This window comes from Cibotium barometz, chromosome 50 (genome assembly GCF_041138505.1).
Source record: "Cibotium barometz isolate CiBa-2024 chromosome 50, ASM4113850v1, whole genome shotgun sequence".
NCBI classification, from domain to species: Eukaryota; Viridiplantae; Streptophyta; class Polypodiopsida; order Cyatheales; family Cibotiaceae; genus Cibotium; species Cibotium barometz.
Window position 1 is genome coordinate 16,333,418 of NC_141095.1, and position 26,220 is coordinate 16,359,637.

At 45.6% G+C, this 26,220-nt stretch overlaps 1 protein-coding gene across 2 annotated transcripts in view; it reads right to left on the minus strand.

The window, feature by feature from the left end:
- Window positions 1-11,167: 11,167 nt before the first annotated feature.
- The window catches only part of LOC147609858 (Acyl-CoA N-acyltransferases (NAT) superfamily protein), a 45,197-nt gene continuing 30,144 nt past the window's right edge, over window positions 11,168-26,220 (minus strand). Inside the window, exons 3-7 of one of the 2 annotated variants that reach the window (XM_086786927.1) lie at window positions 12,128-12,260; window positions 11,919-11,988; window positions 11,747-11,807; window positions 11,453-11,544; window positions 11,168-11,367 (exon numbers count right to left, since the gene is read on the minus strand). In XM_086786927.1, the coding sequence (XP_086643053.1) occupies window positions 11,453-11,544; window positions 11,747-11,807; window positions 11,919-11,988; window positions 12,128-12,260 (356 nt within the window). In that variant the 3' untranslated portion in view covers window positions 11,168-11,367. Of the gene's footprint in view, window positions 11,545-11,746; window positions 11,808-11,918; window positions 11,989-12,127; window positions 12,261-26,220 lie in introns of both variants that reach the window. The other variant, XM_086786926.1, reaches the window with a different exon arrangement.

Below are 26,220 nucleotides of genomic sequence, written 5' to 3' on the forward strand. Positions count from 1 at the left end.
TTTCTCACAAAAAAAAGGGCCAGTATGCTGAATTTCACCTCCCAACTGTGGCCTCTCCATGGCTCAAATCATATGCCTAATGTGCTCCATAACTCCCCCATATTGTTGTCTAAGTGATGGTTAAAAGATTTGGAGTGATTAAAGTAAGAAAATTGATGAAATCTGGGTTTTCTTGAAGCACCTAACGGCTGGAAGTTTTTGTATCAAAACATGGTGAAATTTGAAAAAAAAATAGGATCAATGGAAAGCTCTAATACCAGTGCAAAGAACTAGGGTTGGCTACTCAAAGCATGAAATGACAACATGGGTATAGGAGCACCACCCATGAGTAGGAAGAAGAGCAAGATTGCCATGAAAGCTGATTAGCTTGTAAATTTGATTAGTATGAGTTAATTGTGATTAGCTATTCACATTGGCCTATATACCATGGCCCCATTTTCACACACGCTTATTAGTGTCCACCCCCACTTAGTCTTTGGCCCATAAGCCTATGTCCCTCAATTACAATTGGCCCTTTGGCCCAATACACTTATGCTTGGCCCTTGGCCTCATATGTACAAGTCATGTCCACAATTATGTGTCCACCGCTTCATTATGGACACACATAACTATCTACAACCAAAAACATGAGGCAAATCCTGGCCTTTAATTATGCAACGTGCCATCTCCATGAGAGATTTGTTCTTCCTCTCAACCATACCATTTTGTTGAGATGTATAAGACATTGTGCATTAATATTTTATGCCTCCCTCTCTCGATCTGTATGAAGGGTATCAACTTTGAAAGCATACACATTTTCGACCATAGAAACGAAGTGTCTAAAGCATGTAAAAACCTATGACTTTGCCTTCAACGGATATACCCAAGTATGCTTGAAGTAGTCAATAAAAGCAACACAGTAGAGATATCCCCCGATCGATGGTATCCTCATGGAACCACATACATCACTATGAATAAGCTATAATTTCTAGACAGCCCTAATTGATCCATCTTCCAAAAATGATGCCCATTGTATCTTACCCAAAATGCACCTCACATACATGTTTAACGAGAGCCTCAAGCTTTCGCAACTCTGACACCATCTCTTGCCTTTTAACATGCAACAAACTACCAAAATTCAAGTGACCAAAGTGAGCATGCCATAGCTTCGCATCACTCATAGCACGTGTGGTAGTAATTGAACAAGCATTATGTGCCAATTTCTCATACATATCAAACCAGTAAAGCCCATGGCTTAGAGTACCAAATACCACGCTGATGTCTCCTTCACTCCGATCATGAACTGTACACGTCATGAACAAATCTAACCGCTAGGCCTATCCTAGCAATGGCAGAGACTGACAACTAGTTCTTTTTTATGCCTAGCACAAACAAGACTTCTAAGAGAATGATTGTCCCACCATTTGCACTTGAGAACCACCTTACCAACTCCTTTTACTCGATATGAGTTGTTTTCACATGTGACTATTCTTTTTTGAAGAGCAGACTCAAGGAAAATAAATCACGATGAGAAGTAATGTGCTTGCTAGCACTGTCAGAATGCACAGCGAAAATGAAGACAACTGTAGTAGAGAGCAAAACACAGATGAAAGAGAGAGAGAAGCTATGTAACTCTGCTATATACACAATAGAAAATCCTGAAAATATACAGAATGGAGTGTGGGGGCAAGGGGCCATTTTATATGGCCCCTGGCTGCTAGTCAACTAGCCCATAAACAGCCGACAACATCCCTGGCTGCCCACGACCAGCAAAATGCTCAGTCAACCAGGAGATATCCAGTCGATCGGCACTAAGGGACGGTCGGGCAGCACCAGAATAGTTAGGCAACAAAAACACAGTCGGCCAGCATCTGGGGGCAGCCGACAGCCCACCCACTCCTCCAAAAAAATAGGAAAAATATACGGAGAGTGAAGGAAAAATGGGAAGACACTAAAACGGGCGGGCACACCCACAACAGAGGCACTGGCCTGAGGTAGAGACTTCGTGAAGAGGTCCGCCGCATTAACCTCCGTCGAACAATAAAGAAGTACGATGTCACCATCCAAGATCTTCTCATGATCAAAGTGATATTGTATCTCTATGTGCTTGGTCCGGGCATGGAAGACCGGGTTCCGAGCAATAGCGATACAGCTCTGGTTATCGCACTGGATGACCGTGGACTCCTTCTGTGGAAACCCAATCTCGCCAAGCAACCTCGCAAGCAACACCACAAGCAGGCCGGTACTCTGCCTCTGTAGACCACAAGGCAATAGTTGGTTGCCTCTTGCTGCTCCATGAAATAGCTCCTGAGCCGAGGGTGAAACTGTAGCCTGATGTAGATCTCCTCGTGTCTGGATCTCCTCCCCAATCTGAGTCACTCCAACCTTGGAGTCGAACTCATTCCTTTTTCACCTCCAGTGGTGTAGAAGAGTCCAAGATCCTTCGTACCCTGCAGATACCGCAAGATCCGCAATCCTCTGTCCCAATGAGACTTCAATGGCGTCTACATAAATGAGCTCAACAGCCCCACAGAAAAGCTCAAGTCCAATCTAGTGTTCAGCAACCAGATCAATGAACCAACCAGCTTCCGGTACAGAGAGGCATCAACTGGCTCACAAGGATCATTAACTAGAAGTTTTGTGTTCGAGTCCATCGGTGACGTGATAGGCTTGCAGTTCTCCATCCCAAAGGCCTCAAGCAACTCATGGACATACCGTTGCTGAGAGACAGAACCCCCTCTGGGTCTACCAGATCTCCAATCCCAAGAAGAAGTGTAGTAAGCCTAAATCAATCATCGCAAACTCCTTTGACAAGGTAACGTTCTGCAATGTGCTCCACATGACTGCCAATGAGAATGAGGTCATCCACATAAAGGATGATCAATGTGACCATGCCGCGTTCCCGAAAGAGATATAGGTTAGGATCTGCAACCGATCTCTAAAATCCAGTCTGTAGACAGAAGGAATCAATCTTTTGATTCCAAGCCCTGGGAGCCTGCTTAAGACCACGCAAGGCCTTCCGCAACCTGTAAACCATCCCTTTTGATCCTGGAACCTCAAAGTCTGGAGGCTACTCAACATACACCTCCTCCTGCATGTCACCATTAAGGACGCAAATTTCACATCCATCTGAAATACAGGACACCGCTAAGAAGAAGGAAGGACAAGAACGGTCTGAATCGTGGTCATCCTCGCTGTCGATGCAAAGGTATACTCATAGTCGATGCCTGGCCCTTAGCCACAAGTCTGGCTTTGTGTTTGTCCACCGACCCATCTGACGTATACTTGGTCTTAAAGACCCACTTGACATCGATGACAAACCGTTTCGACGGCCTCGAAACCAACTCCCAAGTTTTATTCTTCTCTATGACATCCAGTTCCACTTGCATGGCTTTCCTCCAAGTATCCTGTGCAAGGGCTTCCTTGACGGAAGTGGGCTCTTCGTCCCGCATGATACGAGACATCAAAGCATAGTTTACCGGCAAAAGCTCCGCTGAATGACGTTTGTCTCAAACTCTATGCGATCTTCGAGGTACGTCCTCTGTGGTCCATTTGGAGGGAAGCTCCATAACACCTGACTCCCAAAGGGTGTCTACCAACCACCTGTGTACTCGAACAGCACACGGAGCCTCCTGCTGCTCCAACGGCGGGCTCAACCTCCTCAACTGACTGAGGCTGTCGAGCTGGAACAATTGACTGGGAATCATCATCAGAATCATCTAGGTCTCCAAGAAGTGGCGGCTCATCAACAGTGGAAACTGGAACATGCTCATCAAAAACCACATCTCTGTGACGACGACCTCATTCCTCTCCGGATCATACAACCTATATCCCTTGGAAAGAGAGTTATATCCCACAAAAACAAGCTTTTGGGACTTTGAGTCAAGCTTCCCCCTCTTCTTCTTTGGAATGTGAACATATGCATCACTCCCAAACACACGGAAATGGGAGACATCTAGTTTCCTACCAAAATGCGCCTCAAAGGAAGTCATGTTTGGTACTGAAGTCGTCGAAGAACGGTTGAGGATATGGACAGCCGTAGCCACAGCCTCTCCCCAAAGTGGATGAGAAAGATCACGATGCTTCAGCATCGTCCTCGCCATCTCCACCACGGTTATGTTCTTTCGCTCAACTACTCCATTTTCAGAAGGCGAACCTGTATTGGCCAGCAACCGCTTGATGCCATGTTCCGCATGAATGCATTGGAAGAAAACTCTCCTCCTTTGTCAGCCCTAAGAGTCTTTATCTGCAAGCCAAACTCTTTCTCCACCATCACATGCCACTCCTTGAACCGAGCAAAAGCTTGGTCCTTCTGTGAAAGAAAATAAACCCAAGTGAATCTGCTAGAATCATCAAGCAGCAGCATAAAATACAAAGAACCTCCCAAGGATGCCGTCTGCATAGGTCCACACAAGTCAGTGTGTGCCAACTCCAATGGTTTCGAAACCCGCCTGGAAGCCTGCTTCGGAAAAGATTTCCTGCGCTGCTGACCGCGAATGCAAGAACTATAGCGTCCCTGCCTGTTGCCAACATCTGGCAAGCCAACCACCATCTGGTCCCAAAAAGCTCGCCGCAGCGCATCCACATTCAAGTGGCCAAACCGAAAGTGCCACAAGTCACCAATTTGAGAGCCTGTCAATGAGGAGAGTGCTAAGAGTTTGTATATATCATTCTCCACTCCGCCTTCCCAAACAACCTGGCCGTCTCATAGAGCAACAGAATGCTCCTCAAACTCCACCCGGAAGCCAATCTTGCAAACCTCATGCACTGACAGCAGATGAAAACCAAGTGCGCGGACGTAAAGAACATGAGAGGAATGCTTCCCCCCTCTGCCATCGAGAATGATCTCCATCTGGCCCTCACTGTGAATCGGTATGGTGGAATTGTCGCCCATGATAATGCGACCTGAGTGTCGTTTAAGATCCTAAAAGAAGTCATGGGAAGAAGTCATGTGCCTAGAAGCACCACTATCAAGAATCCACTCCTGAGTATCCTTGGTAGTGAAGCCAACTGCCTCCTCGCCCGAAGAAGATGAAGCATCGATGTCCAACATCTCCATGTGCACAAAGGCTAGAGTCTTTGCAGCTAAAGGTGAAGAATCGGCACTCTTCCCAATCCGCTTGGAACACTTCCTCCAATAGTGGCCTTTCTAGCCACAATCATTACAGGTCCTCTCGGCCTTCAGTTTCTCACGGTCTAAATCGGGCTTCTTCTCAGAAGACTTCCCTTTGCCCTTGTTGTTGTTGTTACGGCCTTTCAACCGCAGGCCAATCAAGGCCTCAAAACCTCCGCCCTGTGGAGGGTTCGTGAATTGCTCTTCCTGGTCCAAGACCATTGGCACAAGCTCCTCCCACGTGATGGTGTTGAGCCTGCCACTCGTGATCAAAGAGGAATAAAATGTTGAGTACTGAGAGGGCAAATGGGACAACAACATGATGGCCATATCCTTTGGCGATATCTCTTTCTCGGCTTGGAGAACCTCGTGCTGAAGAGCTTGCAACTTGTTGATCTGCTCCCGCATCGTCGACTTCTTTGCAGGATTCATCACCCACATCTGAACTTCCACGGAAATCCTCTTCATGGGTGATACCATGTTGTACAGAGAAGCCAAATGCTGCCAAATCCCTCTGGCCAACGTCATATGCTTTATGTGATTGATCACCTGTGGTGTGCAATTTAGGAGGATGAAAGAACGGACGTGGGCATAACACGATCCTATAACTGTGCATGTGCCTCTCGTTCCTTCCGTGTAGAGGATAACTCCCCATCTTCCAACTCCGGCCGCAACAACAATGAAATCAGCCAAGTCATAAGACTCCAAAACAGAGTCATTACCTTTCATATGCCGTAATTGTTCCCGTCCAATTGTCGGTCCACCGGGAACGTGGAGAGTGTTGGGATCTTCACGTGCTTCTCAGCCATCTCAAGCGAATCTGCTATCTCAAGGGTTCACAAGGTCTTGTGAAGGGAAGGTGGGTGGAAAAAAAGAAGAAGAGGAGGCTACAAATAAAATGCAAGGTGGCTGTCTAACGGTGATGGCCGCCTTCTACCCGATCTCCAAGTCCCGTACAGCCCAAACAGTCTCCAATCAGAACCTCAATCAGCAAACCCTCGACGTCCCACTGTCTCCAAGCTTCAAGCCACCTGGGGCTCTGATACCATGTCAGAATGCACAGCGGAAATGAAGACAACTGCTATAGAGAGCAAGACACAGATGAAAGAGAGAGAGAAGCTATGTAACTCTGCTATATACACCACAGAAAATCTCGAAAATATACAGAATGGAGTGTGGGGGCAAGCAGCCATTTTATATGGCCCCTGGTTGTTGCTGGTCAGCCAACCCATAAACAGCCGACAGCAGCCCTAGATGCCCACAACCAGCAGAATGCTCAGTCGGCCAAGAGATATGCAATCGGCCAGCACTAAGGGACAGTCGGGCAGCACTAGAATAGTCGGGCACCAAAAACACAGTTAGCCAGATCTGGGAGTAGCCGATAACCCACCCACTCCTCCAAAAAATAGAAAAAATATACGAAGAGCGAGGAAAAATGGGAAGACACTAGAACGGGCGGGCACACCCACAATAGAGGCCTTGACATAGTGTACAGATAGGAGATGATTGCTATAACAAGCACCACTATCAAAGTACTAGATATGTTGCACTATCAAAGTACTAGATATATGTTGATCTGTCACTGACATGCTTATGTTATGGACATAAGGATCATAGTTGTAGTGCACAACCAATCATCCCGTGCATAGTTCACTGACTCTTCCTTTTCAGCACTTGCATCAACCACACTGACTCTTTGACTCTTTCTTCTTTTCCTTCTCCAGCATTCATTGATGTAATGGCCTAGCTTCTTACAGTAGTTGCAATCGTCATTCTTCCTAGGCTTATGTATCACCCCCCTCTCGGCATCCTTTCCAAAAGACTGGACTATTCTTCCTTTGGCTTAAAGCCACCAAGAAGAAAAGGCTTTACCTTTACCTTTTTGACGAGTAAATGCCTAATCTCCCACACCCATACTAGTTCGACTTTGCAAAGATTTCTCTTCTTGGAAGAGCACTACAACCAACTCATCAAAAGTAAGGGCATTGGGGTTACCCTTCATCTCATGAGCCGAAGTGCACATGCAAAACCTTGGTATGAATCCGGTAGAGCTATGAGAACAATAAATACCAAAGAACTGTCTAGATAAGCCTCATCAATACATGTCAACTGCCCGTTGAGATCTTTAATCCTTGTGAGAAACTCATCCATTAAATCTCCCTTGGTCATATGCTCGCACTCTAACTATTTGTATAAGTAGGCAACTCGTGCCTCATTATGCAACATACTCCGCAGTTTCACATGAGCAAATATGAGGAATAATGCCCCTTTTCACTAAAGTGCTAGTAATGCATGTGCATGTGCATGTGCATCCCTGTTATCCCACTTAGCTTGTTCTGATATGGAAGGTGGGGAGACAAATGCCACAGTTACAGTAGAACTTGTATCACCATCCAAAGTACATCTGCTATGATGTGTTGCTGACGAGACAGGGCATGCCTCAATGCCGATAACAACATTCCAAACCCCTTTGCAACCAATACATGGTGCATCATATAGGACCACAAGGGGTAGTTGGTCCCATCAAGGTTACCATCAGTGGAAAGCATCCCAAATGTCACCAATTGGCCGACCATTTGGTCCATCTCCAGTTTTTTGCGTCTCGTTCACTTGAGGCCAGGCCGGTGTCTCGTGTGAAGAGGCCAGTATTTTGCTGACATGGACGGGAGCCAGACTGGTGCCAGCCGTGTGTTAGCAGGATGGTGTCGTATGGACGGGAGCCAGACTGGTGCCACCCGTGTATGACCTGGACTGTGCTCGACCCATGGGATTGTCACGCCATGGAAGAGCCAGTATTCGTGCCGTGTTTTGCCTATGGGACTGTCACACCATAGGGAGACTCGTGCCTGGAACTGTGTCTTACCTATGGGATTGTCACTCCATGAAAGACCAGGTTTTTATGTTTTTTATGTCGTGCCAGTTTTGTGCCGACAGATATTTTGTACTTGTTCCATGAACGGGAGATATGTCCATGTTACTATTTGCACATGCACACATGATTTGCATGTTTGAAACTGTTTTCGCATGACATGTATTTGTGTGTTTGCCTGCTTGACGTGTTACTTACTGAGTGGGGACACCTGCCAGTGAGTCGTGAAGTCTGCTCTATATTCTGACGAGTTTTGACGCATGTGAACAGGTGGTAAGTATGTTGCACATGTTGTTTTTATTATTTTATTTCTAACCTTTAGTTTTATAAGGTTAAGTGTTCACATTCACTTAAATGTGGGCACCCCCCTTTGGGCACCCATTTAGGGGCCAAGGTGGGGAGCCCCACTTTTAAGTGTGTGGGGGTGGGCATGGTCACCTACCCACACTAGTCCCCCCACATGCATGCGTGGAATTCACTAGAGAAGACTCCACTTTAATTTTATTAAAAAAGCTCCCTCCTTCAAGCGTAGGGATCAATCGCTTCTATCTTGCGTTTGTTCACCAACCGGCGATCATCTCTCTCTTGCGCCTGTTTTTCCCAGGCGGTTGGCTGCCCTATCAACTGCATAAAAGGACTGCGCTTACACCATCTCCCCTCCTACATCCCCTTCAGCAGGTGGCTGTCACCTCCAATAGGCTGAGCTGCTGTACAGGCCAGAGGCGGCTGCCATAACAAGCTGAACGGCTGCTCATAACTGCAGCATGCTGTTGCTGTTTTTTTTTCCCAGGCGATAGTAAACTAGCGGGCTGCGCTGCTCTCTCCTTGCACTGGTGTTACCTGCAGGCTGCCCATCCTCTACCGACTGCACCTCTCCAAGCTACGCATGCCCTTACAGGCGGCTGTGGCTGTGCGCTTGTGTTTCAGCCAGTAGAACACTGCCCTCAGGCAACTCCGCTTGAGCTCCTCCACGCATCTCCTCCCTTGCAACAAGTGGATGCTTCTTCTCTCACAGCAGGCGGCTATGCCCTTTTGTGGTGGTACTTGTCTTGGTGGTTCACCACGAGGCAATTGTTTCTTCAACAAGGGTGGCTACATCTTCTCCACTGGCATTCTACAAGGGAACTTTGCATCTCCTGGGTGGCTTCATCAAACCACGGGTATTGGTTCTCTATCAGCTATCCACAAGTAAGTGAATTTCATATTTAAGTAAAGTATTTTGTGTTTAAATCTGGTAAGGGATTCCCGATCCCTATACGGCCAACACCCGTTCGGTGCCGGGTTGTCCAAGCTCTATTGGAGAACCTCGGTCCAAAGGTGCTGAGATCGGGAGAGCCAAGCGTTAGTACGAGAGCGCCTGTTTGTGCGTGGTCTCGGAACACCAGTGAGGCGCTCTCCACGGAGTCCAGTGAAGGCACAGGACCGTAGAGATTGGACCACACTAGTGGTCGTTCTGCTTCGAGCTTCTACATCGAAATTCGACTTCGAGCCTATTTGTTTGGTACTATTTTCATATGTACATGGACATCATCTGGTTCTTGGAACCCATGGAGCATTGTATTCATTAAATACTCCCAATAAATATAACATATATTGAGGGGGGAGTCGGCCCGTTCCGGCCCCAGTGCTGGTGTCCATCTTTCCATTTCATTTCATTTCAATTTCAAGTTGTATTAAATTGTCCATTTCAAATTTGTGGTTTTAAAGTTGTGCTATTAAGCGTGTGGGTGTCCAACGGAGTCTTTCCCACTTAACGGGATCGGTTTCACCAAATATATCACCACTTGCCATTTTGCCTACAAATAACTAATCTCTAACACAGAATGCAAAATTGCAGAGTGTAGAGTGTGGAAATGATACTTAACAAGAATGCAAAAATCGATGTTAATATAGACGATGTTGTTAAAGGTGTAGAAGGTGAACTCGAAAAAATCAAACAAAAATAATTCAAACTAACACTTCCTCAGGATGCCTCAGAAACCTTACAGCTTACGAACGAGCCCCGAAACGCACCAAAATTATGTTAGCGTGGTTAACAACACACTATAGAATATACCTTCTCCACCTAAGAGAATAGCTCAATCTAAGATAATCAAAAGAGAAACTGAAGGGAAAGATGACAAGGAGGTGAGAACCAAGAGAACCTGCTCCGATACAAATTGTTGGAGTTGAGATCAGTGTAACAACACAAACATAGATGCAGCAAGCAAAGAGATATAGATGAAAGCACAACAATCAAAGTATATTAATAAGAATGAGTTAAATTGCATGATAAGGTCACTTGCACACTCATAAGAGTGCGTACATACGCTCGGTGGAAAAAACCTCCTAAAGAGGAAAAAAGTACTCCGGCCCATTATTAGTCTATGTCCACACATCACTACCATATAAATGACTACAACAAGGACACCAGACTAGAGTATGCCTTGAGAGACCTCCACACCAAGGAGTCATCGTGACCTTGAGACAGCTAGCTATATTTAGATGTCCATAAACTTAACTAAGTACAGAGTCATCATGACCTTGAGATAACTAGCTACATCTAGATGCCGACAAACTTGCCTAAGTACATGTTAGAGACCCATAGCAAGAGGATTCGTGCAACCGCGTCCAACCATCCAAAGAAGACCATAGAGAGTACACAGGGGGATTATGGACATGTTCGATGGACATAAGGGGGTTTAACATCTCACCCTCAAAGCATGGGAGGTTCGGTCATTTTAATAACCCCATTGCCTCGACAAAGAGTGAGCTTGCAGCCATAGTAGAGACACACATGGCCAAATCTTCTATGGAATTCCTTCTATACATTGTAGATCGATGGCAGGACATGCTCCACCGCCATCGAGCTACCTTTCCACGTGACATAGCTGAGGGAGACCTCTCGGCCATACTCATTAGCCCCATGCTTGATATTTTGGAGAGTGGTATACCATCTACTCGGAGCTGATGTTGCTCTCATGTTTCTATGTTCTTAGTATTTCCATGATGAGTTTCCATGGACAGTATCACCCAAGTGAGATAGCTATGTTCATGTTTTCTTTCTGTTTTATTTTCCATTCCATGATGAGATATGCCATGGACATTATCATATCACTTTGGTCTCATAGGCCCATTGGGTCTTTAATAGACGCTTAATCTCTCTCTCTCTCTCTCTCTCTCTCTCTCTCTCTCTCAGATCATCACCAGGTCAGATGGACAGTTCAGATTGAAAGCAGACGTGACTTTACTACAACTCCCCTTGCAAAGCTTAAGGTCCACTCACGGAACCAGAAGACTGTTGTATTTAACAGTAGGAAAACTGTGAGGAGAAAATGACTAATTAATAAGCTCCTAAATGGCTGTTAGAAAGCACTTGGTGCATTGCCTTGGGATAGATGTCACAAAAGCTTGTACCTGTCACGACCTTTGAAAACAGATCCAATTTAGTGGTGTAAAAAGACCTGTCTAAAAATTCCAAAGCACACGAGGAGAGCCTGTCACATAACAACCTAATCATACTCCAGCTCTTCAGGAGTGACTGGCTTCTTCAAAGGTATGATAGACTTTTTGTCAATGTCTCTAGGTAGAGCTTTCCTCATATCTGCAAGACCATACACCGGTATAAGATGAAAGAAATGCGCATAAAAACGTGACAAGCAATACCTAACTTCATTCTAAGCAATGATACAACACCCCCCCCTCCCCCACCCAAAATAAAAACATACAAATAAAGACATTTACCCTTGTTTTAAAAGACCAAATTAAAAAGAGATGACTTGATTTTGAAGAAGTGTTCGACTTACCCAAGCCATCTTCTTCACCTGAGTAATATCTCAAGACACGCCTATATATGACATAACCAAGCTGAACTCACATGTAAACATACAGGATAAAAATGCATCAGTGCTTTTGAAAGGAGAGAACAGTTTAGCCACCATGAGCAATTGTGAGCCTTCAAATTCTAGAATTACCAACCTTCTCATACATTTTTATAGCGGGAGCATTGGAGGCTCTTACAAACAAGTCCACGAAGAAGGCATTGTACCTGCATTTGGAGGCTCTCTAAGGTTATCACCCCTAGTTCAAGACAGTGATGAAGCCACAGTCCAGCTTAATTTAGTCTGCTTTTGATTTCCATGCACAAAAGAGTGACTTTTTTTTTTAACAATAACAAAGTAACTTGCGTCTTTTCACTGATGTCTTCCAGAAGATTCATCAACTTCTTTGCGAGTTGTTGCCTACGGTACTCTGGTGCTACGGTAACTGCAGTAACATGGCCATGCCAAGATTCTCCTTGTCCTTCTACTTTCCCCATAACTACATGAGCACACCCAAAACACCAAGAAATAAGCATGTGTCTGATTTATTTAAAAGGTAGACTTCTCAATTTTGAGTCTCATATGCATTACCTTGAAAAGACAACAAGCTAGAACTCTAACATTAATGATGTGCCATGGTCAATTGCAATACGTATGCAAATGTCACTACAACCTTCAGCCTTGATAATAATAAGTGCACTGTCATTGTGGTTCGTTATAATTAGAAAGTAGTAAGATTCTTCTAAAGCATGAGCCTTCCATTATAAGTGCACTGTCATTGTTGTTCATTATAATTAGAAAGTAGTAAGATTCTTCTAAAGCATGAGCCTTCCATTTTCTAGCACAAATCTGTATCAATATACAGGAGCTGAAGCCCTAAATTACAAATTACATTTCTTGTGGGAATTTGGAAAGCACGTCCGTGTTGCTTTCCCACCATGTAAGCTTCACAAATCTCCTGCTTATCATGTATAAGGGAAAAGTATAGCATTAGCTCAAGCCTCATCATCTACAAGTCATTTGGACATGTTGTATTACCTCATAGTGGGTTATCTAACACGACATGTGATCTATATTAATGAATAGAGAAAAAATAGTCCAGGTTGCATCAATGGGATTGGAAAACCACTCAAGAAATCACAGTCAAAGTGAAGAAGTTTATCTTTGGGTCCATTATTGCTTGATTATAATGAGTATAGCTCAAAATGCATAGCCAGGAGCTCCAAAAGCTGCACAGAATTTAGAGTTTTAAAAAGCAACAAAAGAAGAGCATCATGTATTTATTGGCAAAACTTTATCAATGTCACTATCACATGCATACTATGTGGTCGTGCTTAATCCCCTATTTTGGCTACGTTTAGGAACCTTTTTAGGCATTGACCAGCTTTTTATGGGATTTTTTATATTTATCCAAGGACCTGGCCGACAGCGGTCAGGTGGTTGTAGGGCCATGTCACGTGTATCCCAACATATCTGAACAAGAAGGTGCAAGACCTGGAGTGGAAACTTGTCCCATGTGAGCCTAGTCTGAGACGAGACAGCCAAGGTTCCACTCTACATGTCCGAGGTCAAGTGTGCATTGTCCTGCACATGAAGCAGTGCCAGTCCTGCCAGTCTATATTGTGAGTCTCCCTCTGGAATGATGTCACATGACCGAAGTGTTTGGTTTGTAACCAGATGCCCGGCAGCTGTAGGAGCATGTAGGTTGCATGTAGACAAGGGGGCAGCCCTTTGGGCTACCCCAGAAAGGGAGGGAACCTTTCTCTGCATGGGGAGGTCTTTGAGGCCACCCTAGAGAGGGCCAGGAGGCCCAAGAAGAGGCCAGTTTTCTGTCAGCCAACCTCAAGGTGGCCTGGACAGCAAGACGGCCAGGCCTAGGGGCTTAGGTTGCCTGTTGGCCAGCATTGTTGGCCTTCCTTCGCCAGGCCATGGTGGCTGCCTGCAGCAGACAGGACAGTCCACAATGCAGCCAGAGTCTTGCACACAGCCTGGACATCATCCAGAGTATGTGTAGCCCTCTACAATGTGAAACAAAGGATTAAATTTATTGCTGGACCAAGTCGTGGAGGAAAAATATCAGCTGGCCGACTAGAGCATCTTAGGGGTATAAATACCCAAGACTGAAAATCAGTAGATCATCTCATAATTCACAACCGGTGGTGCATTCCAAGGTGTTGTGCATGCACATTTTCAGCCAGCAATGGCATTTGACATACATTTTGATCACTACCATAAACATTGTATCCTTCACGAGCTACATAAGGTATTTCTACATGGCGTGAAGTCATTGATTGTTCCTCTCCCATAGCATGGAGATTCATCCTCTTAGACATAAGTTCTTGTTCGGGCACCTGAGGGGATTCCAAGAAATGCCACGAGGCCCAAGAAGAGGCCAGTTTTCTGTCAGCCAACCTCAAGGTAGCCTTGACAGCAAGGCGACCAGACCTAGGGGCCTAGGTTGCCTGTTGGCCAGCATTGTTGGCCTTCGCCAGGCCATGGTGGCTGCCTGCGGCAGACAAGACAGTCCACAATGCAGCCAGAGTCTGGCACACAGCCTGGACATCATCCAGAGTATGTGCAGCCCTCTACAATGTGAAACAAAGGATTAAATTTATTGCTCGACCAAGTCGTGGAGGAAAAATATCAGCTCGCCGACTAGAGCATCTTAGGGGTATAAATACCCAAGACTGAAAATCAGTAGATCATCCCATAATTCACAAGTACATAGTGTCATGGGCATTTCTGACATAGTGTCATGGGCATTTCTGACCAGATTTCCATACCAATGCATATGAATACAGTATTGCAAACAAGTGGTTGTCGAAGTAGACTTTCAACTCACACTACCGTCTCAAGTGCCCATGTTCCCTACCATCTGCTCTCTATTATTCCACCAACACATGATAGCAACAATCTGCAAGAGAGCACGTAAGACAAGAGAACACTACACAGGGTATGTGATCTTGTAATCCGGTTCCTCCCTCCTACTACTTGCTTCCATATTTAAGCATAAAAGCTTACCAATTTTGCAAGTAGAGTCGATGACAGCAGAAGTCTTCGCGATGGAAGTCCTTGGAGTGATGAGATCTTCAATTTGTCGCATTTCTTTGCGACAAAAGTCTTCAAGATGATGAAGGGAACCCTGGGAAAGCTTCCCCTATGGTTCAACTTGAGAAAGGAGGGTTGAAATTAGAGTTTTTAGCAAAGGCCAGAAATTACAGCAATAAAGAGAGCTGTTTTGCTGAATTTCAGTCATTGGGAGTGTGTAGGAGAGTGATTAGCACCCGGAAACACTCTTGGAAGCTTGAGAAACACCTTAGCAAGCTTGGATATGGAGTTGGGAAGGAGAAAGTGCAGAAAATACAGCCCAAATGCCCTCATGAAGGAGGCGCCAATCTCTAGAGAGAGGAGTGAGGTGGTGAGTTGTCCAGTGTAGGTGGAAGGCAGGTGCTTTGTGGAGCAAACTAGAGTGGACACATGGCTGGTTACTCCCTTTGTACAAAGGGGATAAGGTCTGGGCGGTGGACATTGGATTTTGCCCACCTCGGGACATCCGTGTGTGTGAACACCGCGCTGGTCATAATTTATAAGTGAGTTTTGGTCGCCCAAAACTTAATGAAGTGTGTACACACTCACTTGTAAATTGGTGTTAAACTCCTAAGGCTAGGTTTATGACCAATACTTACCACCTATCACATGCCACATAACCATGTCAGCAAACAGTTTCACACACACGGTTCGCGGGCAGGCGTCCCCTTATCCAGAACTACACATTGATCAAGCAAGCATGAAAACAGCATGCAATTTCAATTGTACGCAAGCACATAAAGATGCTATGCAATGCAACATTGGTATGGACAATCCCCGTTCATGAGACTATACCAAAATAGACGTGCTCCAGGCAAGTACACGAAATACCAGACCCAATGGAACACCAACATTGGTATGGACAATCCCCGTTCATGAGACTATACCAAAATAGACGTGCACCAGGCAAGTACACGAAATACCAGACCCAATGGAACACCAATCCACCAGGCATTTCCAGGAATGTACACAGAGGCACAAGTCCCAACGGAAAGTCAAGTCCAGAGTATCACATGAGTGGCATCAATCCCCGGCATATACAACTGCCATGGACACCAATCCAATGTACATACATGATGAGAAAGCACGGGTGGACCAATTGGGTGGCCAAATGGTGACAGTGATTCTCTCTGCTGCCCCAGATTCGGCCCTATCTACAGCCCCTTCACCTATGCGTTTTTCTCAGATTTGTAGCCCTCTGGCTGCTGCATTTTCTGGACAGCTGCTGCTGATTGCTTTCCCTTCACTTTGGCTTCATCCCTTACAGCCAGAAGGTAATTTCTCATCAATGTTTTTCTTCTACTTGGAGTTTGGATCTAGGCGACCTGTTTTTTCAGGATAGCAACCCCTCTTTGGCTGCGTTTTCCTCTCCGGTGGACATTCCCTTTTGCGAAGGGGGTATTGTGGTGGTTCGGGCTTTGGTGGCACCCTTGGTACTTGCGGTGGACACTTCTTCTTCTGAGATTGTGCATTTTTTCTTGAGGAGAGCCCAAGCTACAGTCCTAGTTGATGCCTTTCCCTCTTGTACCCTCTTACAGCATATTCCCAGGCCCTGTGTGGCTGCCTTTTCTCTATATCAAATCTACATTTTTTGCTTCCCTCTTCTGGTGGCCTCAAGGTTGGAGGTATAGTCGACAGAAGCTTCTGCATTTCTTGCTACAGGAGGATTTTCGGGTGCTGTCCAGCCTCTTAGGGCTACGTTTTGGTGGGAGGAAGGGACCTACATCAGCGTTTTCTGATTTGGACAGTTTTTTATCTTATGAGGTTTGGTCCTATTGGTTGGATCAACGATGACAGCTTCAGATTTGGCTCTCGTACCACTTTCTTGTTATTTCCTAGATGAGGCAGACAAGTTGGATGGTGGTAACTTTCAGTCATGGAAGTTGCAAGTTACTTCTATTCCCGGGGAGTAAAGTATGGTTTGATGGAGTTTCTCTCGTACAAGAATCGGTGCTTGCCGGACCTTGCCTCTGCAGAGGATGTGTCGGTGGAGGAAGACTAACGGACAGATCTATATATATATATACCTAGATGAATCTAGGAACGTGCCCAAATTCACCTTTTAGGAACGTGCATGTTATATACTCATGGTAGTCAACCCACAAGACTATATAACTATCAACTCCATTATGCATAGTATGGACTAGATACTACGATATCCCCACTAACGTCATCACTGCCCAATAGTGGGTGTAGAACTCTGTATCAAGATATGCTCTCTCTCTCTCTCTCTCTCTCTCTCTCTCTCTCTCTCTCTCATACAGCATCGGCGATGTATGATATCTTATATCCCTCTTATGGCACTGGATGGAGTTAGACATAGATCTGCATAGCATGCTTGTACTACCCCTTCAGCATATAGAGATGCATCTTGCCTTAGCACTCCATCCACATCCCCACCCCCCTTATATTGTTTGTATATGGGCTCCACCGATCCATGATGATTCACAGTTGTATCCAGACACATGCACACTTTTTCTTTTGTTTCTTTTCTTCCGATGACCGGAATAACACAGTTGTATTATTTTTTTGTCTCATAGGCCAACTTTGGCCTCTCGTAGACGTTAATATATCTTTCTTTCTTTCTTTCTTCTCTCTCTCTCTCTCTCTCTCTCTCTCTCTCTCTCTCTCTCTCTATGGCAATTGCTTTGTGACCTATATGGTGATGCCAGTGATCGGCAAATGGTTTCTGCTTCTGGGTGCTATGCAGCCAATGATCTTATGGATACTTCTTTTGGAGATGTTCCTGCAGTGAAGGATAGTGGGCTAGTTTTGCTCATTGCATCTGAGGAGTTTGTTTCTCCTGTTGCCTTGCCTTCAGTTTCTGTGCATACTTCTCCTTGCTAGGATGATATCTCTGGTAATGTTTTTGAGAAAGACAATGGGCTATCTTTGCTCATAACTTCTGAGGGGGGTTTGTCTCCTATTGCTTCGCCTCCAACTCTTTCTTCGTCAACCAGTGACCAGGATGTGTTGCTGGTCCCTTTGCCTTCTATGGAGGAGCCTGCTTCTACGCTGTGTGATGCTATTAAAGAGGCTACTACTACTTCAGTTACCACTACTGTGAATGTTCCTCTTTCCCTTGCTCCGTGTGAGGATTCTGGATTGTGATCAGGTGTGTCTATGACCGTGCCTAGGGCACAGTGGTACTTCCAGGTCTTGAAGGATTGGGATTTGGATTTGGTTGGGCTTGTGGAGTCCCGACTTTAGTTTTCAGAGGGGGCAGTTGAGTTCTTACATCTGGCGATGCCGACCTTCGTGGAGGGTGCTATTGTACAACATTGGGCTACTCTTGGTACACAGTTGGAGCAGATGGACTCTATTTCTTTTGAGGGTATTATCTTCTTGGAGCTACAGGCTTCTAGGGATTTCTGTGGCACTGTGTTTACATTTGGGTTTGGCACCGATATTTAGAGCAGCACGACGCAGCCTACATGGTTGTTTTCTTCTAGAGGAGTAGTGTACCTAGCAGCTTGTTCTGTTGCATGTGTAGCTGAGTTGCTGTGGAGATTACTTGTGGAGCTTTCCTGGTACCTGTTGTTGCTGCATTCTTTTGTCTTTGACAGAGGACGACTTCTTCAGCTTCTCGGAGTATGTTCAACATCTGGTGCTGAGAGGGGGTGTTAGCACATTCATCCCCAATTTCTTCCCATGTTTGGTGTCCTTTTGGTCCCTTTTGCATGGCCCTTGATTGTGGGCTGGCCACCCCTTATTTTATATATTTTTCTGGGATTTTTTCCAACCTAGATGCATTTTCCCAGTCGGCCAACTTCAGTATGCTGGGTCGGCATGTCCAGTCGACCAGCTCTCCCCACCTATAAATAAGTGGGCTGGCCTCTCAGTTTTGTATCTTGCCTAGTCTTTCTTTTGCTCCCTCACTTATGAGACTCTTTCTGTCTCTTGCTTGGGACTGTATCACTTCAGTATATTCAGCATAGTCGCTCCATATCTCTCTCTCTTGCACTCTCTACTCAGCACACTCTAGTGCTTATTTGCTTCTGCTCTGTGCACTCTTTCAAGAACCACTTACATCATTCCAGAGGGAGACTCACAGCGCGGACTAGCACTGTTTCATGTGCAAGACAATGCACACCTGACCTTGGACGCATGTGCAGGACAATGCACACCTGACCTTGGACGCATGTGCAGGACAATGCACACCTAACCTCAGACGACTGGAGTGGGACCCTGGCTGACTCGTCTCGGACTGGGCTCACATGGGACCAGTTTTCCACCCCAGGGCCTGCACCTTCTGTACAGATATGCATCCAAGTGCGGGATGCACGTGACATGCAATAGGTTGATCGTCGTAATGCACTATAGAGCCCTTCTTTAAACATGTGTGTTTATGTGAGGATTATGTTATTAATCCTGCATATTGTGTACTAATTACTACTTAAGTAATTAACTTAGAACAAGAACCTTCAGGAGAACACTTGAGACAAGATTGAATTGACTTGTTGTTATTAAACTAAGTACAATAGGTCTCTTATATAGGAGATGAAGAGACACATTTGAAGAGGCATGTCCTTTGATGAAAGGACATGACCTTAGACGAAAGGGTACAACTTTTAGGCTAAGGGATGTGTCTAGTCGATGTAGAGGCACAACCATTCACTAAGGGATACAACCATTCGTCGAAGAGATGTGGCTATTCGATGAAGAGGTACATCCTTTGACGAAGAGTCGCAACCAGTCGAGGGTAGGGGTTCCCTTTGGCTGGTAACTCTTTGCATCTGCAACAGTAATCAGCAATGAAGAGAGAATCTGATATATAAACACGTCACAATCGTGACATTCCCTCCCATTTAAAATAAAACCCATGTGTCAAATGATAGACATCCGTTTGTCGAAGAACTCCTGAAGAAGGTTAGGGTATTGCTGCATTTCTTCATCTGTTTGCCAAGTGGAATCAGACTCATCCAAGTCCATCCACTTCACAAGAAATTCTGTAGTCAACTTTCTTCTTGTTTCCTTCTGTCTTACGTCAAGTATTACTTCTGGAACAAGGATAATATGGTCATCTTCAATTTCTGGTACATAAGAAGATAAGTCTGGAACAGGCGAATCTCCTTGAATATACTGTTTAAGCCAAGATATGTGAAAAGTCGGATGAATCTTTCCCCATGACGGTGGAAGTTCCAACTTATAACTGACAGTTGAATTTTTCTTAAGAATTTTGAAAGGCCCATAGAAGCGAGGTCGTAACTTTGGAAAAACTGACTTCACTGTTTTGTAGCGGTGAGGTGCCACATATAATAAGACCAAATCTCCTTCTTGAAATTCTGCATGTCGACGATGCTTGTTGGCCTGTTTTTGATATTTTTGTTGCACATGGACCAATTTATCTCGAACTTGTACAAGCACATCTTGCATCTCCTGAACCAACTGATCTGCCAACGCCACTTTGTGTTGTAAAACAAAGTTTGTAGGCACAAGAGGAGTATGTCCATATGCTGCTTGAAATGGAGTTAATCCAATTGCTGAATAATGGGAATTATTATAAGCAAATTCCACGAGTGGTAAATAATCTTCCCATGATGCCAGACGGAATTGAATGTAATGTCGAATCATTTCTTCCAAAATCTGATTGACTCTTTCAGTTTGTCCATCTGTTTGAGGATGATAGGCTGAACTGAATAACAAATTCGTGCCAAGAGATTTGAACAAAGACGTCCAAAAATGTCCAGTGAACTTTGGATCTCTGTCAGAGATGATGATCTTTGGCAAACCATGCAATTTGAAGACATGTTGCACAAATAATGACGCCACGTCTGGGGCTGAAGCAGCTTTCTTACAAGGAATGAAATGTGCCATTTTGGAAAATCGATCAACCACCACAAGAATCTGAGCATTGCCTTTGGATGAACGAGGCAAGGTGGTGATAAAATCCATACTGATACTTTCCCATCTCTCATTGGGAACTGGCAATGGTTGAAGTAACCCTTGAGGAAGTTGTCGAGAGGCTTTCATTGTTTGACAGGAATGACAAGCTTTGACAAATTTGATAACATCTTGCTGCATCTGAGGCCAGAAGTATGTAGCACACAAAAGTCGATATGTCTTGTTGATACCAGGGTGAGCAGCATAAGGGACTTCATGATGTTCTTGAATAAGAATCTTCCGCAATGAAGTATTGTGAGGCACACAAATGCGGTCAGAGAAGAACAACAACTCATCCATGATAATATAGGCTGCAAACATGTTCATTTCTGCAGGACTGGGATTAGAAGATTTGAGAGCACGGAACGCATCTCCAAAATCTCTATCCGTCAAATATTCATTTTTGAAACAAGCAGGGATTTCCATTTGCACATCTGTGATGGCAAAATTAATGGCTCGAGGCATGCGACTTAAGGCATCTGCAACCACATTCTAAAGACCAGGAACATACTGAATAATCATGTGGAAATTAGCCAAGAATTCAACCCATCTGCCTTGTCGAGAGTTCATAACAGGTTGAGTGAAAATATACGTCAGAGATTGATGATCTGTACGTACAACTGAATCTGCTCCAAGAAGATAATGTCTCCATGTTCGATAAGCATGTACGATTGCCAAAAACTCCTTATCATACACAGGATACCTGCTTTGAATGGCTGAAAACTTTCTGCTGTCAAAAGCAATGACACGATCATTCTGCATCAGAACTCCACCAGAAGCACGATCTGAGGCATCTGTCATTACATCAAAGGGCTGAGTGGGATCTGCAATGGCCAAGACCGGGGTTGTCGTCAAGGCATGCTTGAGATCATTGAAGGATTGCTCAGCTTCTGAAGACCACTGAAGTTTGTCCAGCTTTGTCAGTTCTGTCAAAGGTGCAGCAATCTCCGAAAATCTATACACCTTGTTGTGATAGAAGTTAGCAAGTCCCAAGAAAGATCGAACATCTGAAATGGTGAGAGGCAAAGGCCAATCCACAATCGCCTGAATCTTCTTAGGATCTACTGCAATCCCATTAGCATGTGACCAAGATATTCCACATGGTTTTTGAAAAATTCGCTCTTCTTTTTGTTGATGTACAGCACATTGTTGCGTAGTACTTCAAAGACTATCTGTAAATGCTCTTTGTGATCGACCATAGATCGGCTAAAAACCAGAATATCATCAAGGTAAACGATCACGAACTTATCCAAGTATGGCCCAAAAATTTCATTCATCAGGGTCATGAAAGTGGCCGGGGCATTGGTTAACCCAAAAGGTATGACCAAGAATTCATAATGGCCATATTTTGTCCGAAAGGCTGTCTTGTATTCATCACCATTACGGATACGAATTTGATGATAGCCGGACTTTAAATCAATCTTTGGAAAACACCTTAGCACCAAGCAGTTGGTCAAACAATTCATCGATGCGAGGTAAAGGAAATTTGTTCTTGATTGTCAGCTTGTTGAGAGCTCGGTAATCAATGCAAAGCCGCATTGATCCATCCTTCTTCTTGACAAGTAAAACCGGGGCTCCGAAGGGACTTTTGCTGGGACGGATGTGACCTTTGTCCAGCAACTCCTGTAATTGCTTTTGTATCTCCTGAGATTCAGAGTAAGAAACACGGTAAGGAGCTCGGGTTGGAGCAGGTTGACCTGGGATAAGATCAATTGGGTGATCCACAGGACGACGAGGAGGCAATGTCGTCGGAAGATCATTCGGAAACAAATCCTGAAAAGGCCTGAAGAAGGGTTGCTCCAAGTAAGCAGTAGTTGATGACGAGACTTGAGATTGCTCACTGGTTTCTGCTTCAATCTCCCGTAACATGACCAAGGATGTTGCACTGTCACGTTTGCGAACGAGACGTTTGACTTGCAGGGCAGAAACAATGGTGATGGGTTTGGCACTGAAAAGGCCATGAAGTTCCAGCTCTCAACCATTATGATATAATTGGATTGAATGGGAACGAAAGCTGATCACCGGATCATATCGATACAGCCAAGATTGTCCCAATATCATGTCATAATGTGACAACGGCATCACTGAAAAATTAAGGTGATCCTGGTAATCTTGAATCTAGAACTAGAGCTATTGCACCTTTTTGTTACAATTAAGGAAGGAACCATCAACAAGCTCCACTTGAAAAGCATCCACAAAATGTCGGGTCTGTAGGCGAAGCTTATGAACCAAAGAAGTGCCCACAAAATTAGTGGAACAGCCACTGTCCACCAGCACATTGATGGGATGGTCGCCAATGAAGCCAAGAAGACTAAGGACCTGTTTGGAAAGATTCACCGGAACAGGGTTGGTACTTTGGCCATTAAGCATCAGGGTACTGACAAACTCCGAAACGCGAACAGAACAAGCCATCTGTTTGTTCTTGTCTTTCACAGGAGGCGGGTCATGATCAGCATGGTGACAACTGTCCACCTGAGAATTGCGCCGAGTGTTGGAGGGTTTAGGACGCTGAGGGCATTCATACCACCGGTGATCGCCAGAACAAATTGTGCAGAGGCCTGGGCGACTAGGTTGGGATGAAGAGGCAGTTGATGAAGAGGTTTGCTGTCCTGAAGAGGGTTCTCGCTTGAAATTGCGCCGATCATTGTTGCGACGGTCCTGTCGAGACCGATCTCGGTTTCTGCTGCTACCAGAGGATTCGGTCTGAGAGGATCCTGCATTTGACGCGGAAGTTTGCCCGGAAAATTGCGGCCGGAAGGACTGTTGTCCAGAATATGGTCGCCGAGAGTTGGGTTGTCCAGAATTAGGACGCTGGGGTTGGCTAGTCCCATTGGATCGATTCCGCTGAAAGGAACGGGCGCCGGAGGAAAGGTTCCTGGAAGGACGCCGGTAATCACTGATGCGCTCGACATACGAGATTGCTTCATCCAGGGTGACAGGATTATACTTATGGACTTCGTCTTGGATTGTGGGTTCAAGCCCGTCAATGAAGCTGTGAAGCTGGTCAGAGGGGCTGAGTGTCTCTATCTCCAGAGCCAATTTTTGAAACTCTGAGATGTACGCGGCCACGGAGCCTGTTTGACTCAGGCGGCGGAGAGAAGACCTGGCATGAAAATTCGCATTTGCAGGCTCAAAAGCCTTGCGAAGAGCACGCCGGAATTTATCCCACGTTAGAGTAGACTTGCCATCTGCAATCCTGCGTCGCCACCAGAGGAAGGCGGTAGCCTTCAAGAGGGTACTGGCCAATGCTACTTTTTTGTTCTCGGGCAATTCAGTATTCGAGAAATAAACCTCCATTTTGTAGAGCCAATGATCGATTAACCGCTTATCACGGCGGCCATTGTAGGGCTCAGGTAACTTGATGTCCATCTTCCGTGTTTGTGCTGTGGTCATTAATTTATATAAAAGTTTAAGTTCAGCATTGTCTACCTCGACCGTCGGATCGGGAGGAGTTAAGGGATCGTCCTGCTGGCCCACCGAGGATGATGATGATGACTGTGGAGAATGCGAACGATGCGCTCGCTGGGACTTCCTGGATCCCTCGCGCTGATGTTGGTGCCGCTACTGCATGTCTTCCATCTGGGATCTCATTGATGCCATTCTGTCGAAAAATGCCTTTTGCAAGTCCTCCATCTGTTGTTGGAGAGTAGTCATCAGCAAGGCTTCCATCTGAGGATCGGCGGGTGGCACGTTGTCGTGCGACGTCGACATCTGGAGCACTCAGAGAGAGTACTGTGGTGAAGCAGGAAAGGTCCACCCGAAATGGAGAATGGAAGGAACAGCTGCTGGAGAGGCAGTAATAGGGTCCTCGTACGCGAAGTCAGGATCTTCCACTTCGTCGGGATCGTCCTCCGAAGTTACTGCATTGGCTTCCTCCAAAGAACTGGGCACTGGGGATAATGGAGTATAGTCGGGGACGAAGATCTCGCAGTAAAATGTCACAATAGGGCGCGTGGAGGAGATATTGCGTAAGCCATCCACACTGCACTCTGGAAGAAAGTGTGCCAACTGCGGGTACCGTGATAAAAAATACTCGAAATGAGTAAGATGCAGTGGCTCGCAGGTGAGGAAAATAGTCCAAATCGCCCAAGTGTCGGGTTCGGTCACATGCGGGCTGCTGACATGAATGCAGTACACCTGAGAGGCCGGGGATGCTGGGATAGGAGAGGCTGAAAGACTTGGAATCCACCCAACATCGGCGGGTAGTGGCACTGATTCCGGAGTGAGGGCACGAGGAGGGCTGTGTTCGGGAAGAACAGCCTCGGGGATCTCGTCGATGTAACTCAGGTAAGAGATATGCATGTCGGGTTCCTCCGGGAAGTTGTCCATGAAGCATGCACGTAGAGGGCAAGAGCACACAGAGTATGTGGTGTGGGCAAAGCCAAGACAACCCACGAACAGCCAGGAAGAAGGGCGCCTATTCGCTGGAGAGAAGGAGGCGAGTAAGAACTAGGCGACATCCTGACAGCCGGGTGGTGGTTTCCGAGTCGCCCACGTTGGCTGTTCACACCAGCAAATCCCAAACGGCGGCCAGCGCACTCCCAGCGGGTTACGCATGCCTGTTGGGTTTGTTTGGGTTTTTTTTTTTGTGAATTCCACGTGGCAGTACACTTATTAATGTTGTGTATTGTGTTTTTTTTTTTTGAAGGTTGACGCTTCAAAAGCCGTCGCCGAGTGGGGGTGCGAAGGTGACGCTTCAAAGGCTGAATCGCCGCATGAATCGCTGCGAACAGTGTTGAACCGCCGGCTGAATTGCTTCGAATAGTGTGCCACCAGCACTTGCTGTAAATATTAAGGCGGCTCACAACCGGCAGCCACGCTCAGCAAACAAGAGCGCCCGTTGGCAGCAACCAAGGCGAAGAGAGGGGGCTCCATATTCAGCAGCGAAGGGGGCAGTTCCTGCCATGTTGCGAACGCCACCGGCAGCAGGGAGGGAGGGCATTCCGGAAATACAGCAGGGGGTCCCTCTCTGCTATACACACAATACGTGTATATGGGTGTGAGACCTTGTGTACTTGTTTACATTACTACAAGCAAGGATTCACGCCAAGTCCACCATCGCTCTGCTTCTTCCATACAACACCGAAAGGAGAGGTGGATGAGGGAGTGCCGCAGAGAGGGTGAGGGCTTCACAACCCACGGGTAGGAAAAAATTTTGCTCTGATACCACTGTGAGGATTATGTTATTAATCCTGCATATTGTGTACTAATTACTACTTAAGTAATTAACTTAGAACAAGAACCTTCAGGAGAACACTTGAGACAAGATTGAATTGACTTCTTGTTATTAAACTGAGTACAATAGGTCTCTTATATAGGAGATGAAGAGACACATTTGAAGAGGCATGTCCTTTGATGAAAGGACATGACCTTAGACGAAAGGGTACAACTTTTAGGCTAAGGGATGTGTCTAGTCGATGTAGAGGCACAACCATTCACTAAGGGATACAACCATTCGTCGAAGAGATGTGGCAATTCGATGAAGAGGT